At 37.6% G+C, this 13693-nt stretch overlaps 1 protein-coding gene across 3 annotated transcripts; it reads left to right on the top strand.

Annotated features, from left to right (window-relative positions):
• The first annotated feature begins 126 nt into the window (after positions 1-126).
• On the top strand, positions 127-13634 carry LOC102807355 (uncharacterized). Of its 3 annotated transcripts, XR_014928982.1 has the most exons (5): positions 127-316; positions 503-562; positions 1890-2002; positions 10553-12635; positions 12745-13634. XR_014928982.1 is itself a non-coding variant. In XM_078009038.2 (4 exons), exons 1-4 carry the CDS (start codon positions 217-219, stop codon positions 12023-12025), a joined length of 1746 nt encoding a protein of 581 aa, XP_077865164.2. In that variant the 5' UTR covers positions 127-216; the 3' UTR covers positions 12026-13634. The 3 variants fall into 3 exon arrangements, 2 of the variants coding, with proteins under 2 accessions (XP_077865164.2, XP_006816203.2); XM_078009038.2 differs by having other exon boundaries at positions 10553-13634; XM_006816140.3 differs by lacking the exon at positions 503-562 and having other exon boundaries at positions 10553-13634.
• Positions 13635-13693: the final 59 nt, after the last annotated feature.

Raw genomic sequence — 13693 nt, 5'->3', positions numbered from 1 at the left:
TGTGCACTTTAAAGGATACATTATGAATATATGCTCACTTACAATTCTGCCCAAACTTCTAGTAGTTTTATTGCGTTGATACTGTTTTGTCATTGGTTTCCGACGGCGCACGCGTGCCGATAGCGCGCCGAGCATAACCTTATCACTGTTAGGTCAAAGTTCATTGACCTGTGCGGAACTTCACTTTTCAGAGCACGAGTTGTCAGACTGGCAAGCATGGCTGACAAAGAGGGGCGTGTGAGTAACGGTGGAGCGGCTGCTCCAGCACGAAAGAAGAGACAGGGTAAACGCAAAAAAAGAGGGAAGACGGATCCTGGTACGTATTTTGTTTTAAATAATATGTACATGATTTCAAGAGTTTTAATAGCGAGAAGGAGAATGTTATGTCAAAAACGATGTCCCCGGCCTTGGCGTTTCGGAATTCATTGACATTGCTGTAAAATCGGGGCTATGATGAGTATTAAATCTTGTATGAAGATGACCCGTTTATTTGATTTTCCAGGCTTTTCACATGGTCGTATACGCGATTTGATGGAGCAACCAGACTTTGTTTCTGGAGCAGGTAAAACGTGTGTCGTTTTGCATGGATGGCATGCACACATAACCCGGTCATCTTCTCGGCACCAGGTGCACAACTAAACTTGAAAAACGTCATAAATATTGTAAAAAATTGTCACAAAACTTTATTATCATGGCTGTCGTACGTTAATAATTGAACTGCATCAACCATGTTGTACATTTCCCGTATTTTCTAACGTGTCACACCGGCTGTGATGTTGTGGAGATGTCATTACAGCTGCTATAGTCGTTTGTTTTGTCATCCATTGAATATATGTATATGTTTGCTATGATATATATATATGATGGGTGAGAGAGACGACTCCAAATAACAGAATTTCTAAAAATCTGACATAAATCACTATATACACAAAATACATCAAAATAAAACTTAATTTAGATACTATACTGATACCATACATTTAAAAATGGACTTAACTTTTGACCTTGGTGTTGTAAAGAAACCCCCAACCAACACAAACTAATGTCACATTTTTTTGTTATTATTGGTTTGGTACAAAGCTGCTGTGCATGTTGTGTAGATTTATACTTAATGACAAATGTATTGTCCCACCTATGCAGGGAAATCCTCAATCCTCATGGCTGTCTTAAATTGGCCAATGAACATTCAACAGTTGTCATGGTGTTAATATGTTATGCTGACATGGTGCACAAGATCAAAGTATTACAACACTTCCAAAATGAAAATTAATTGAATGCAGGATGGAACACTCCATAGTTTGTGCCAATTGTGATACATGTCCACAGGGTCGCACTCTTGATTATATGATTAACCACCATGTGACCATTGTTTTTACCGGTATACACATATTCGTTCCATACCATTGTCCAAGTTTATAGGGCTTGTGCACTGTCGTAGTTGCAGCTTATTTGTAGAAAACAATTGTTATGAAATAAATAAAATCTGCCCAAATAACTTAATTACTTAGAATCATGTAGTATGAATGCATTATTAGATGTTAGCATTTATGTAGTGTTATATTAATACACTGAACATACCAATACACATGTAATTTAATACACTGCTTCTTTGGTATGTGAGATAGCATTTATTTCAAGCTGTCTGTAGTTTATCACATTAAGTAAGAACTAAAAACTTGTATCAAGTAACTAGAATTTATTAAAGATTGGTAACTATAATTTACTAAATATAAGTAATTGGAAATAAATCCATCCAATTTCATTTTTAAGCTTTTAAATTAGAAAACAAGCAATTGGTTAGATAATCTAAATTCCTATTACTGAAATACAAGGACCTACATCTACTGTTTAATATTTGTGTATTCATATACAGTTTATTTTTATTCTAGTTGGGGGCCAGAGTAAGGAGATTTCTACATCATTGGACAATGATCTCCATAAAGAAAGCCTGTATAGTAAAGCACATGGTGAAGGTGATGCAGCAAACTTAGTGTCCCCAAAGGTAAATGCACTTTATAGTAACTTGCATAGCATTGTCGCCATGGATATTGTATTATGCTTCTATTACAGGTATTATTTCTATTTGGTTTGTTTCATAATGCAAATCATAAAAACACATTTCTGAATGAGTGAGTGAGTGAGTGAATAAGTACATGGTTTCATGATGGCATGAAATTTTTTTTTAAATATAATATATTTCTAAATTTCAAATGACGATTGAGAACAAGTTGATCAATTACAACACCTTAACAAATAAATACCACCCAATATATACAATATCTTTCGCGTACATGGCAGTAAATCGACCAAAGATTGAAAGATATTTGCAAAGGCTCATGGGTAGTGGAAGTTAACCAAATGGCTTCTTTAGAAATTAATGAAGTGTGAGCATCTTCAAGGGAAAATGTTCCCATAAATAATTTATAAACTTCTATAGAAGTATTGATGCCTTCATGAAACCGAGTGCAATAAATAAATTTATTTATTTATTGTTACAGCTCTAGTAATAAAATATAGAATAAAATATCATTCAAAGACAAGACTTTCCTTGTATTGATAATACTAATAGCCGGATAGACTCCCTTGACTTACTCACTTTATTTAAAATATCATGCCTCAATATCATGTAGACCATAACATCTCATTGTTATTCCAACCAATTTATAGCGATTTTGAGAATTATATGGACAGTCAGTTAACAAGGTAACTTTCAACTTTGCATATTAAACTTGTATTTTTTTTGTTCAATCAAGCTTGACGGTGCATTTCAATTATTGCGTGCATAGTTCAGATCATTCATTATCGTACTAAACAATGGTAAATCAGTTTTTTCTAAATGACTATCGTTCGCTAGAATACATGAACAGGTTATTTTGATTTGTTTTAACAGTCCTGAGTCACATACAATTGTAGATACTCAAGAAATTAAGGATAGTTATTGAATACATACACTGTTGATAATCCCCCATAGTAAATCCCACACTGTTGATAATCCCCATAGTGAATCCCACACTGTTGATAATCCCCATAGTGAATCCCACACTGTTGATAATCCCCATAGTGAATCCCACACTGTTGATAATCCCCATAGTGAATCCCACACTGTTGATAATCCCCCATAGTGAATCCCACACTGTTGATAATCCCCATAGTGAATCCCACACTGTTGATAATCCCCATAGTGAATCCCACACTGTTGATAATCCCCCATAGTGAATCCCACACTGTTGATAATCCCCATAGTGAATCCCACACTGTTGATAATCCCCATAGTGAATCCCACACTGTTGATAATCCCCATAGTGAATCCCACACTGTTGATAATCCCCATAGTGAATCCCACACTGTTGATAATCCCCATAGTGAATCCCACACTGTTGATAATCCCCATAGTGAATCCCACACTGTTGATAATCCCCATAGTGAATCCCACACTGTTGATAATCCCCATAGTGAATCCCACACTGTTGATAATCCCCATAGTGAATCCCACACTGTTGATAATCCCCATAGTGAATCCCACACTGTTGATAATCCCCATAGTGAATCCCACACTGTTGATAATCCCCCATAGTGAATCCCACACTGTTGATAATCCCCATAGTGAATCCCACACTGTTGATAATCCCCATAGTGAATCCCACACTGTTGATAATCCCCATAGTGAATCCCACACTGTTGATAATCCCCCATAGTGAATCCCACACTGTTGATAATCCCCCATAGTGAATCCCACACTGTTGATAATCCCCCATAGTGAATCCCACACTGTTGATAATCCCCATAGTGAATCCCACACTGTTGATAATCCCCCATAGTGAATCCCACACTGTTGATAATCCCCCATAGTGAATCCCACACTGTTGATAATCCCCATAGTGAATCCCACACTGTTGATAATCCCCATAGTGAATCCCACACTGTTGATAATCCCCATAGTGAATCCCACACTGTTGATAATCCCCATAGTGAATCCCACACTGTTGATAATCCCCATAGTGAATCCCACACTGTTGATAATCCCCATAGTGAATCCCACACTGTTGATAATCCCCATAGTGAATCCCACACTGTTGATAATCCCCATAGTGAATCCCACACTGTTGATAATCCCCATAGTGAATCCCACACTGTTGATAATCCCCATAGTGAATCCCACACTGTTGATAATCCCCATAGTGAATCCCACACCACACTCAAGAAAAAAACAGTGTTTCGCAAAGTTGCTGACTTGACTTATAATTCTCATGATTCTCAGAACCACTGTAGATGCTCGTTGACTGTAACTGTTTTTAAATTCATAATTTTGCCTTTGTTTGTAAAGCAATTTAGGGAAGTGACCGAAATCAAACTGGGCGGTTTCCCGCGGTGCTCCGACAACACCTGGGAAGTCAGCAGAAGCTCCTTGACCGGCCGAGAGTTCCCGTCAACACTGGCACATTTCCGGGGTTAGCCGGCGCTCATTGTTCATGTGAATATTCGACCCGGTTCCTAGTCAAAATAAAATAAACCACCCGCGTACGCTAAATATTTGCAATTTGACCCGGATCCAAAATACTTAATCTTCGCGGATGAAATATACAAGTGTGTCGTATCTTGTCAGCAGTAAATGTAAATACATACACATGTATGATGGGCATTTACTGGAAGCGCCAAGTCAGAGTTTGATAAATTTCGGCATGTAACTGTTTGAAACGGCAAGCGGCGGGAGGTTCGACGCTTGTATAAAACTAAGAAACTGGGCGTCTTCATTATTTGCCGGTGAAGGAGAGGGTAATCCAGTTTGTTTTAAAAATGACATCGCTCTCTCGGCTTGAATGGGATACATGTTGCAGTGGTCCCATTCAGGGTATTCACACTTTGTAAATATAATCGTTCCTCGCTTCATAAATTTTCATTCCCTTAAATATGTCGGCGTTTTCTGGTTGATTTAGTTTTCTCGCGCTGGCCTTCTGTGTGAGGTCATGAACTCGTTTGTAGTCGCCATATAAACGCTGGTTAGCACTATAACACTGTTCAAAGCTTGGCAGTTTCATATAGTAAAAACTTTGTTCATGTTGTCGCATGATATAACCACGCAAGAATCACTATATTTTGCAGAAAACTCCATGCAATGTTTAACATGCGAAAAATAATAATGTGCATTCTTGTCTTCTTTTCTAAAATTGTTAGCTGATCCACGTACAAGTTTTGCGTCTATCTCACCAGTATAACACTTCGCTGCCTTGAACTTTTTGTTTAGGGCAACCATCCACCTTGAAATAGTTGACAATCCAACTTTTCGTTGTTCCAACGAGGGGTCATTCTTGTACAGAGCCTGTCGTATTTGTTGTCTCGTCACACCACTGCTACCAGTTGTTGTTCTTCGCCTACGATGTGCTTCAAAACCATTTTCTTCAATAAATGAATGTAGTCACAGCGTCGGGGTATAGCTGTTACAAGCTTGGTTGCTCAGCGCCTGGTCGGTTGCCACCTCTCGTAAGACTTTTCTTGCACGTACGTGCAGTTGTTGACGTCAGGGCATTTTCGACTTCTTCACAGTCTGGGCCGTCTAAAAAAACAGTATTTTCCGAACAATCTTCAAACATCCAGTCATACTCCATTTTAAGAAAGTTGAAATGTAGTTTACCAATCAAGCACAAGGCAAGAATAAAGCAGGAAACCTTAATGACATGAACTTGAATATATACATTTAAAAACGTTCATTAGCATATTTTTTTAGACAGTCACAAATTTGAATATACCACAGAGGGACTGTGAATAGACATTGTTTCATAAATAAAGTTTTATTATCACTACATAATAATGTATTTGCTACATTACACCAACTAATTTCCCTTGATGTACATTTCTGTTGTTATAAAATGCATTCCTCATATTTTTGTACGGGGAACCGCCGGTCTTGCCGGCGAACTGACGCACATACGAGACCTGTGAACAATTGACACCTCAAATTAAGTGTGAATCACTACTCTTGGGGAAGCTCCGGTTCGGGAAAACTACGGTATTTCCGTGCCATGCCGTGTCGGTTCAGGCATTAGCGGAGTCCCGCAGCAAACTGCCCAGTTTGATTTTGGTTTCTTCCCTTAGTTAAAGGTTGGTTGGTGTATGGCATGTTTGAATTTCATGCAATGTATTTTACATATGTTGTATTCGTCAAATAAGACAAACACTGTGTGCCATGACCGCTGCCGTTTAATTACAAAAAAAACCATTAATATCAAAACATACTGTACCGCTCTATTAGTAGCACTATGTTCAAAATAATTAATGTTACAATGATTTAATATACAGTCAATGCAATTTCAGGTTTATATATGATTCTATGGGAGTGCTTCCAAATACTAATAGAGCAAATACGGTATATAAAAACATTTTAAAATAATTCAAAATTGTTACAGGTGGTGAACTTTGATTCTCTTCTCACTTAATTTGTTCCTATTTCTGTTTCTTCTTTCTTCTCTCTCTCTCTCTCAAAACTAATTACTCAAGAAAAAAAGATCTAAACGTAAGGAAATCTTTAATAATCCTTTGTCAGAAGCAAAAAGTTTTGATAGTCTTGACTTCAGTGGTAAGGGAGTTAATTCAAAGGAAGTGTTGAAACGTAAAGAAGAAATTGAAAAACTCAAGGAGAGAGTGGCTGAAAAAGAGAAATTGTCTATTGGAAAGACTTTTAAATTAGAGGAGAGACATCGGAAATTTGAACGTCAGCGGCGTCTCATGAAAGAGAAGGAAGTCTTGGAACGAAAAATACTAGCAGATAAAATGGCAGAAAAAGAAAAATTAGAACAACAAATTCTCAAGAAGATGGAAGAAATTACTAGTCGCAAAATTGAAGCTGATGCCAAAAAAAAGGAAAGACTAGCTAAGTTAGAAGTCTTGCAGGTAGAATTAGAAAATGCTCGTGAAAAAGCTGAATATGCGAATGGAGCAGAGTTGATTGGCTTACAAGATGAAATGGGGCAGATTCTAGCTGAGTTAGATAAATTAAAAAAGGCTGTTAAAATTGACCGCAAAACTCAGCCTGACCTTATTAAATCAGTAAACCAAAGCATAGAACAGAATTTATCACAGGAGCATTTAGTTGAGCAGTCTAGCATGGAAAAGACTGTCAGGAGTGAGGATGAAGACAAAATAGAAGTTTGTGAACTTGGAAACAATGAGTTTGAAACTGCCACTCATGAGCAAAATAGGGAATTTAAGGATAACATTATAGACAGTAATACTGATGACGACAAATCTGGTACTAGTGAGAATAGTAATAATGCTGAGTACCAACGTTTTGATGACTCTGAGGATGGGAACGGGGAAGAGGAAGTGAGAAAATATGACAGTGATGCATATGATGAAGTCTCGGCTGGTGCTGCTGCTGCTGTTGGATTTACTATTGGCACTCCCCAAACTCTTGGCTTTACGGACTGTGATTATGTACAGCAAATGAATGCTGAATGGTATCAACAGGTACAGTGTGTAATGCATGTGATAAACTGCCATGCACTGATTTGGATAACCTAAAACATGACTGTATGCTGCAGTACAGTGTGTAATGCATGTGATAAACTGCCATGCACTGATTGGATAACCTAAAACATGACTGTATGCTGCAGTACAGTGTGTAATGCATGTGATAGACTGTCATGCACTGATTGGATAACCTAAAACATGACTGTATGCTGCAGTACAGTGTGTAATGCATGTGATAAACTGTCATGCACTGATTGGATAACCTAAAACATGACTGTATGCTGCAGTACAGTGTGTAATGCATGTGATAAACTGTCATGCACTGATTGGATAACCTAAAACATGACTGTATGCTGCAGTACAGTGTGTAATGCATGTGATAGACTGCCATGCACTGATTGGATAACTTAAAACATGACTATGCTGCAGTACAGTGTGTTATGCATGTGATAAACTGCCATGCACTGATTGGATAACCTAAAACATGACTGTATGCTGCAGTACAGTGTGTAATGCATGTGATAGACTGTCATGCACTGATTGGATAACCTAAAACATGACTGTATGCTGCAGTACAGTGTGTAATGCATGTGATAAACTGTCATGCACTGATTGGATAACCTAAAACATGACTATGCTGCAGTACAGTGTGTAATGCATGTGATAAACTGTCATGCACTGATTGGATAACCTAAAACGTGACTGTATGCTGCAGTACAGTGTGTAATGCATATGGTAAACTGTCATGCACTGATTGGATAACCTAAAACGTGACTGTATGCTGCAGTACAGTGTGTAATGCATATGGTAAACTGTCATGCACTGATTGGATAACCTAAAACGTGACTGTATGCTGCAGTACAGTGTGTAATGCATGTGATAAACTGCCATGCACTGATTGGATAACCTAAAACGTGACTGTATGCTGCAGTACAGTGTGTAATGCATATGGTAAACTGTCATGCACTGATTGGATAACCTAAAACGCGACAGTATGCTGCAGTACAGTGTGTAATGCATATGGTAAACTGTCATGCACTGATTGGATAACCTAAAACGTGACTGTATGCTGCAGTACAGTGTGTAATGCTTATGGTAAACTGTCATGCACTGATTGGATAACCTAAAACGTGACTGTATGCTGCAGTACAGTGTGTAATGCATATGGTAAACTGTCATGCACTGATTGGATAACCTAAAACGTGACTGTATGCTGCAGTACAGTGTGTAATGCATATGGTAAACTGTCATGCACTGATTGGATAACCTAAAACGTGACTGTATGCTGCAGTACAGTGTGTAATGCATGTGATAGACTGCCATGCACTGATTGGATAACCTAAAACGTGACTGTATGCTGCAGTACAGTGTGTAATGCATGTGATAGACTGCCATGCACTGATTGGATAACCTAAAACATGACTGTATGCTGCAGTACAGTGTGTAATGCATATGGTAAACTGTCATGCACTGATTGGATAACCTAAAACGTGACTGTATGCTGCAGTACAGTGTGTAATGCATATGGTAAACTGTCATGCACTGATTGGATAACCTAAAACATGACTATGCTGCAGTATAGTGTGTAATGCATATGGTAAACTGTCGTGCACTGATTGGATAACCTAAAACATGACTATGCTGCAGTACAGTGTGTAATGCATGTGATAGACTGCCATGCACTGATTGGATAACCTAAAACATGACTGTATGCTGCAGTACAGTGTGTAATGCATATGGTAAACTGTCATGCACTGATTGGATAACCTAAAACGTGACTGTATGCTGCAGTACAGTGTGTAATGCATATGGTAAACTGTCATGCACTGATTGGATAACCTAAAACGTGACTGTATGCTGCAGTACAGTGTGTAATGCATATGGTAAACTGTCATGCACTGATTGGATAACCTAAAACATGACTATGCTGCAGTATAGTGTGTAATGCATATGGTAAACTGTCGTGCACTGATTGGATAACCTAAAACATGACTATGCTGCAGTACAGTGTGTAATGCATGTGATAGACTGCCATGCACTGATTGGATAACCTAAAACATGACTGTATGCTGCAGTACAGTGTGTAATGCATATGGTAAACTGTCATGCACTGATTGGATAACCTAAAACGTGACTGTATGCTGCAGTACAGTGTGTAATGCATGTGATATACTGCCATGCACTGATTGGATAACCTAAAACTTGACTGTATGCTGCAGTACAGTGTGTAATGCATGTGATAAACTGTCATGCACTCATTGGATAACATAACCATTTGCTGCAGTACTATTCTCGTATAGAATATTAGGTGTATATTAATAATGCATTTCCCCTCCTCCAGCAGTTCAATGCATTAATAACATATATAAGCTACAGCCTGTTAACTCAACACAGTGACTTTATTTTACTGCCTATAAAGCTGCTTATTTACTTTGGTGATATTGGGTAATTGGTGCTGCTGGTATATTATTGCAAAAAAACTACAAGATTATTGTCTGATACAATATTCGCCACATTCCAAATTTTTTCTTTTGTAGGAAGTTGTTGTTCATACTTTAAAATTTACTTGCAGAAACAGTGTTGATTTGTTAATTTATCTATCGTCTAGCTTCAAACTTGGCCATTGTTTTCATATACCGGTAGCTATACATTGATTAAGAAAAATGTATAGAACTGGAACAGGTGGTTTGAACTAGATATACTGAATGTGTAATTACATGGCCAGTTATTAGATTATATTGTTAAAGCATGGTGTTGTTAGTAACATTAATTTTTTTTTTATTGGATTATAAGGACAGATTAGTTGTTTAAACAACAAAAAACGATAGTATCCCATGATTCCATGGTGCAATACCCAGGATTGAGGAGCCCACACTAGTTAAATTGGTCATTGCATATGAATACAATAAAGATGATTCCACAAACAGACAAATTCTTGTGTGTGATTGAAGTTGTCCAATATTGTGCCTAATATGGAATTATTTATTATGTGTTTTTTGTGCATGATTGTTTTAGCTGCATGGGTCAACTTGTATATTCATCAGTTGTTTCTATACAGTAATATGTATGTAATATGTTTTTCTAATAGGTAAGCCTTGAGTCTGTTCAACCGCTTATTACTGTCACTGGAACAACTGAGATTAAAGAACATGGCAATAATCACCACCCTGTTGAAGAAGTTGGTGCAGGTGGTCTTGTCACCATGGGTACGAATGCAACTGATGAAGAAAAAGACAAGGGCATAGTTGAAAAGAATGTCATGAAAATAGAGAATAATACTTCAATAGATGAAGTAAGTTCTGTTGATGATGTTGCTATGGTTACTACCAATGGATGTGATGTTAGAGCAGTCAGCGATGCACAGCAAGTGAGATGTGGGCATGATGATCAAGTGGTTCCAGTTGTGGTTGAGGTGCCACCCACACCTGATGAAGTGAGTGAGGATATTCCAAGTGATGGTATAACAGATTTACATTCACAGCCGTTAGATATGGTTTCCCCCGTTATAAAAGACACTAGCGACCTTGAAGACCCTATGAATCTGATGTGTGCCACAGACAAATTATTGGAAGAAGCCGGAATACGCCAAATTGTTGGTGACTCGATGTCGCCTCTACCGGTTCATCTACAAGATAGAATAGCTGCTTTCCCGGTTTCACCATTATCCGCTGATCTCCTGGAAGAAGCAGGTGTCCTCACTGAAAATACTTCTGCAGAGACCATGCTTGCTACTCCAAAGGCAAGAAAATGTATGATGGACATCGAAGCTGAGAACAAATGGTCCAAGACAACATTGCTGTTTGAAAGTGAACAATCCAATATGGCCAGGGAGGGGGTGATATTTGATGGAAGCATAGAAGTTGAAGTGATGCCTAATACAGAGTACACAGAATCTGCTATGAAGAGTACTCCACCAGAAGTTGCCATGCCAACAGATAGCGAGAAAACCTCAAATTTGACGCATCAAGTACTGGCTGAAGAGCAGACAGTTTCTCACTCGCCCCCCATGATGGATGTATCACCACAGCCTTTTCTTGAAAGCACGTCATCAGTGTCCTCTAACATCCCAGTAGATGCTTTGCAACCAACGTTGACCCCAGTCTTGCAAGCCACGGTCGGAAGATACAAGACCCCTGAACATTTACTTGAGGATGGCCCAGCTACACCTGCCGTCATTGATCACATTATACTTCAGAAGGATGGCTACAATGCTGAAGTTGTTTTGACAACTCCTAACACAGAAATTAAAATAAATGAGAAGTCGCCATTGGTAACTACAGATAAACCGGTTGAATTTCTACAAGAAGTGATAGCAGAGTCAGACCAAGAAGACCAAGAGAAGTTGATCCAACCAAATAAGATGAATTATGATGATGATGATGAGGTGACTTTCAAACCTGATAGATCGAGAGAGGTGAAGTCCGAGGATAAAACCCCAATTTCAGTTACAGAAGCAAGAGCCTCCGAGCAAGCACCACTCTTGGGAGCAGAAAATCAAATTACTGATGAAAATAAATTAGGTCCATCATCGGGATGCTGTAGTGGGTGTGCCATATTGTAAATTCATGTAGGATTTTATTACCCAATCAATTAGACACATTGTTCCTAGTAATATTATATTCCATACAAACTCGTATTAATTCCCACGTATTTTCGTCTGATTGGTTAATTAACACAATACTAATTATCATACTTATAAGTACGAACCATTAAGTATTATGCAACTTTCAAACATCTTTAGGGTTGATCTGATATTTCACATAGTATCATTTTTTTCTTTTTTGTAAAATATGTTTAGTATTGAGGGTACTGTAAATGCATTAATTAATCACTGGGTTTTAATTTTGCTATTTTCACAGATAAGTAAAATCAGATAAAATTAAATGTGTGTGAACATTAAGAAAAACAACAGAACTCATTGTTACTCAGCCAAGTTCACAAACTTAAAACCTGTGAAATTGTTGATAACACCAAAATAGTGAAATTAGATGCCAGTGAAAATAAATGGTTTTACAGTATGGTTTAATTCAGTTGTTGCAGTGTAAATATTATGAATGATTTGATAATATTAGAATTTATTCAATTTAAAAATGCTCCACCTTGTTATAGTGGTACGAAATATGGAATGTGGTTTTGCTAGACTTTCTGAATGCATTTACTAGTACTATGAGGTTATTACAAAGATACCTCAAAGTATGCACGAAGACAGTACAGCGGCAGTATCGACCGACACGCAGCAGAGGTCAATGCGCAGCGTACTATCTGAGTGCATACTTTGAGGTATCTTCGTAATAACCTTATTATTATACATCTTTTATTTATAACTTTGTCTTCAGTGAAAATATGCATTATACATTAACTTTGCAGATTTGCAAGACAACTTTTGTTGGTTGCTTGCTGAGACTTGATGGTCTTCTTTTGTTGCATGCTTGGTAACTTAGAACTTGATCTTCTTAGTGTGCGACTCCGGTGGCTTATGTTTTGTCAGTCAGATTGTCGTTTTGGCTCATAACATATTTTGTCAGTCATAATGTCGTTTTGCATATTAACTCACTACAATTCACTGCCAGTTTTGTATCATACAATTTACACTGCCTTGTTATTTCTTTCAGACCCCCTAGTGTGTATTTATTTCTACTTTGTATTTTGGGAGAGTGACCATGTTTTGTTTTGTTTTGCATTTGTTATTCATACTCCAATCCTAGTGGCAAAAATTCCCCCCCCAAAAAAGAGAAAATTATATAAAAAATATATTGTGGCAGTGTTTCCCTCTTTTATTTTTTGTGATATTAGTCATTTGAATAATAGATTCACAATGGCATAGCTTGGCTTATAGAAAGTGAGTGCATTTTAGTAGTAATTCTAGTATGCAAGTTAAATAGTAAGTCACTTTTAGCAAAAGCTATTCAGCAAATGGGTGAGGGAAACGATACGACTTTGCAGATATTAATTCATATTGAAGGTATTGTACACCATTGAAATGGTCATTGAAGTGTACTATCTCATGGATAACATGAAAAAAAAAAAAATGGTCTCGTGTGCTGTATAAATGCCATTGTGTGAGAAATTCCATCCAAGTACGGTACATATAAGTTTAGTATAAATTATCTGAGAATTCTGTTTCTGAATTATATTTATACTTTGTACAAATAAAATTTTTCTGCTCCTAATTGTATTCATTTACGTTGATTGGGTGTATGATTGCTTTGAGATTGTTTGGTAGCGCTTG

Source organism: Saccoglossus kowalevskii, chromosome 3 (genome assembly GCF_978046115.1).
Source record: "Saccoglossus kowalevskii chromosome 3, keSacKowa6.1, whole genome shotgun sequence".
NCBI classification, from domain to species: Eukaryota; Metazoa; Hemichordata; class Enteropneusta; family Harrimaniidae; genus Saccoglossus; species Saccoglossus kowalevskii.
This window is presented reverse-complemented; position numbering and strand designations above follow the sequence as displayed.

What these genes read in the sequence shown, in the direction of transcription:
- LOC102807355 (XM_078009038.2), top strand. Translation starts at nt 217, where the DNA reads ATGGCTGACAAAGAGGGGCGTGTGAGTAACGGTGGAGCGGCTGCTCCA. An exon ending in AGACTTTGTTTCTGGAGCAG is followed by an intron (nt 563 to 1,889) that starts GTAAAACGTGTG and finishes TTTTTATTCTAG; the next exon opens with TTGGGGGCCAGAGTAAGGAG. An exon ending in CAAACTTAGTGTCCCCAAAG is followed by an intron (nt 2,003 to 10,552) that starts GTAAATGCACTT and finishes TTTTTCTAATAG; the next exon opens with GTAAGCCTTGAGTCTGTTCA.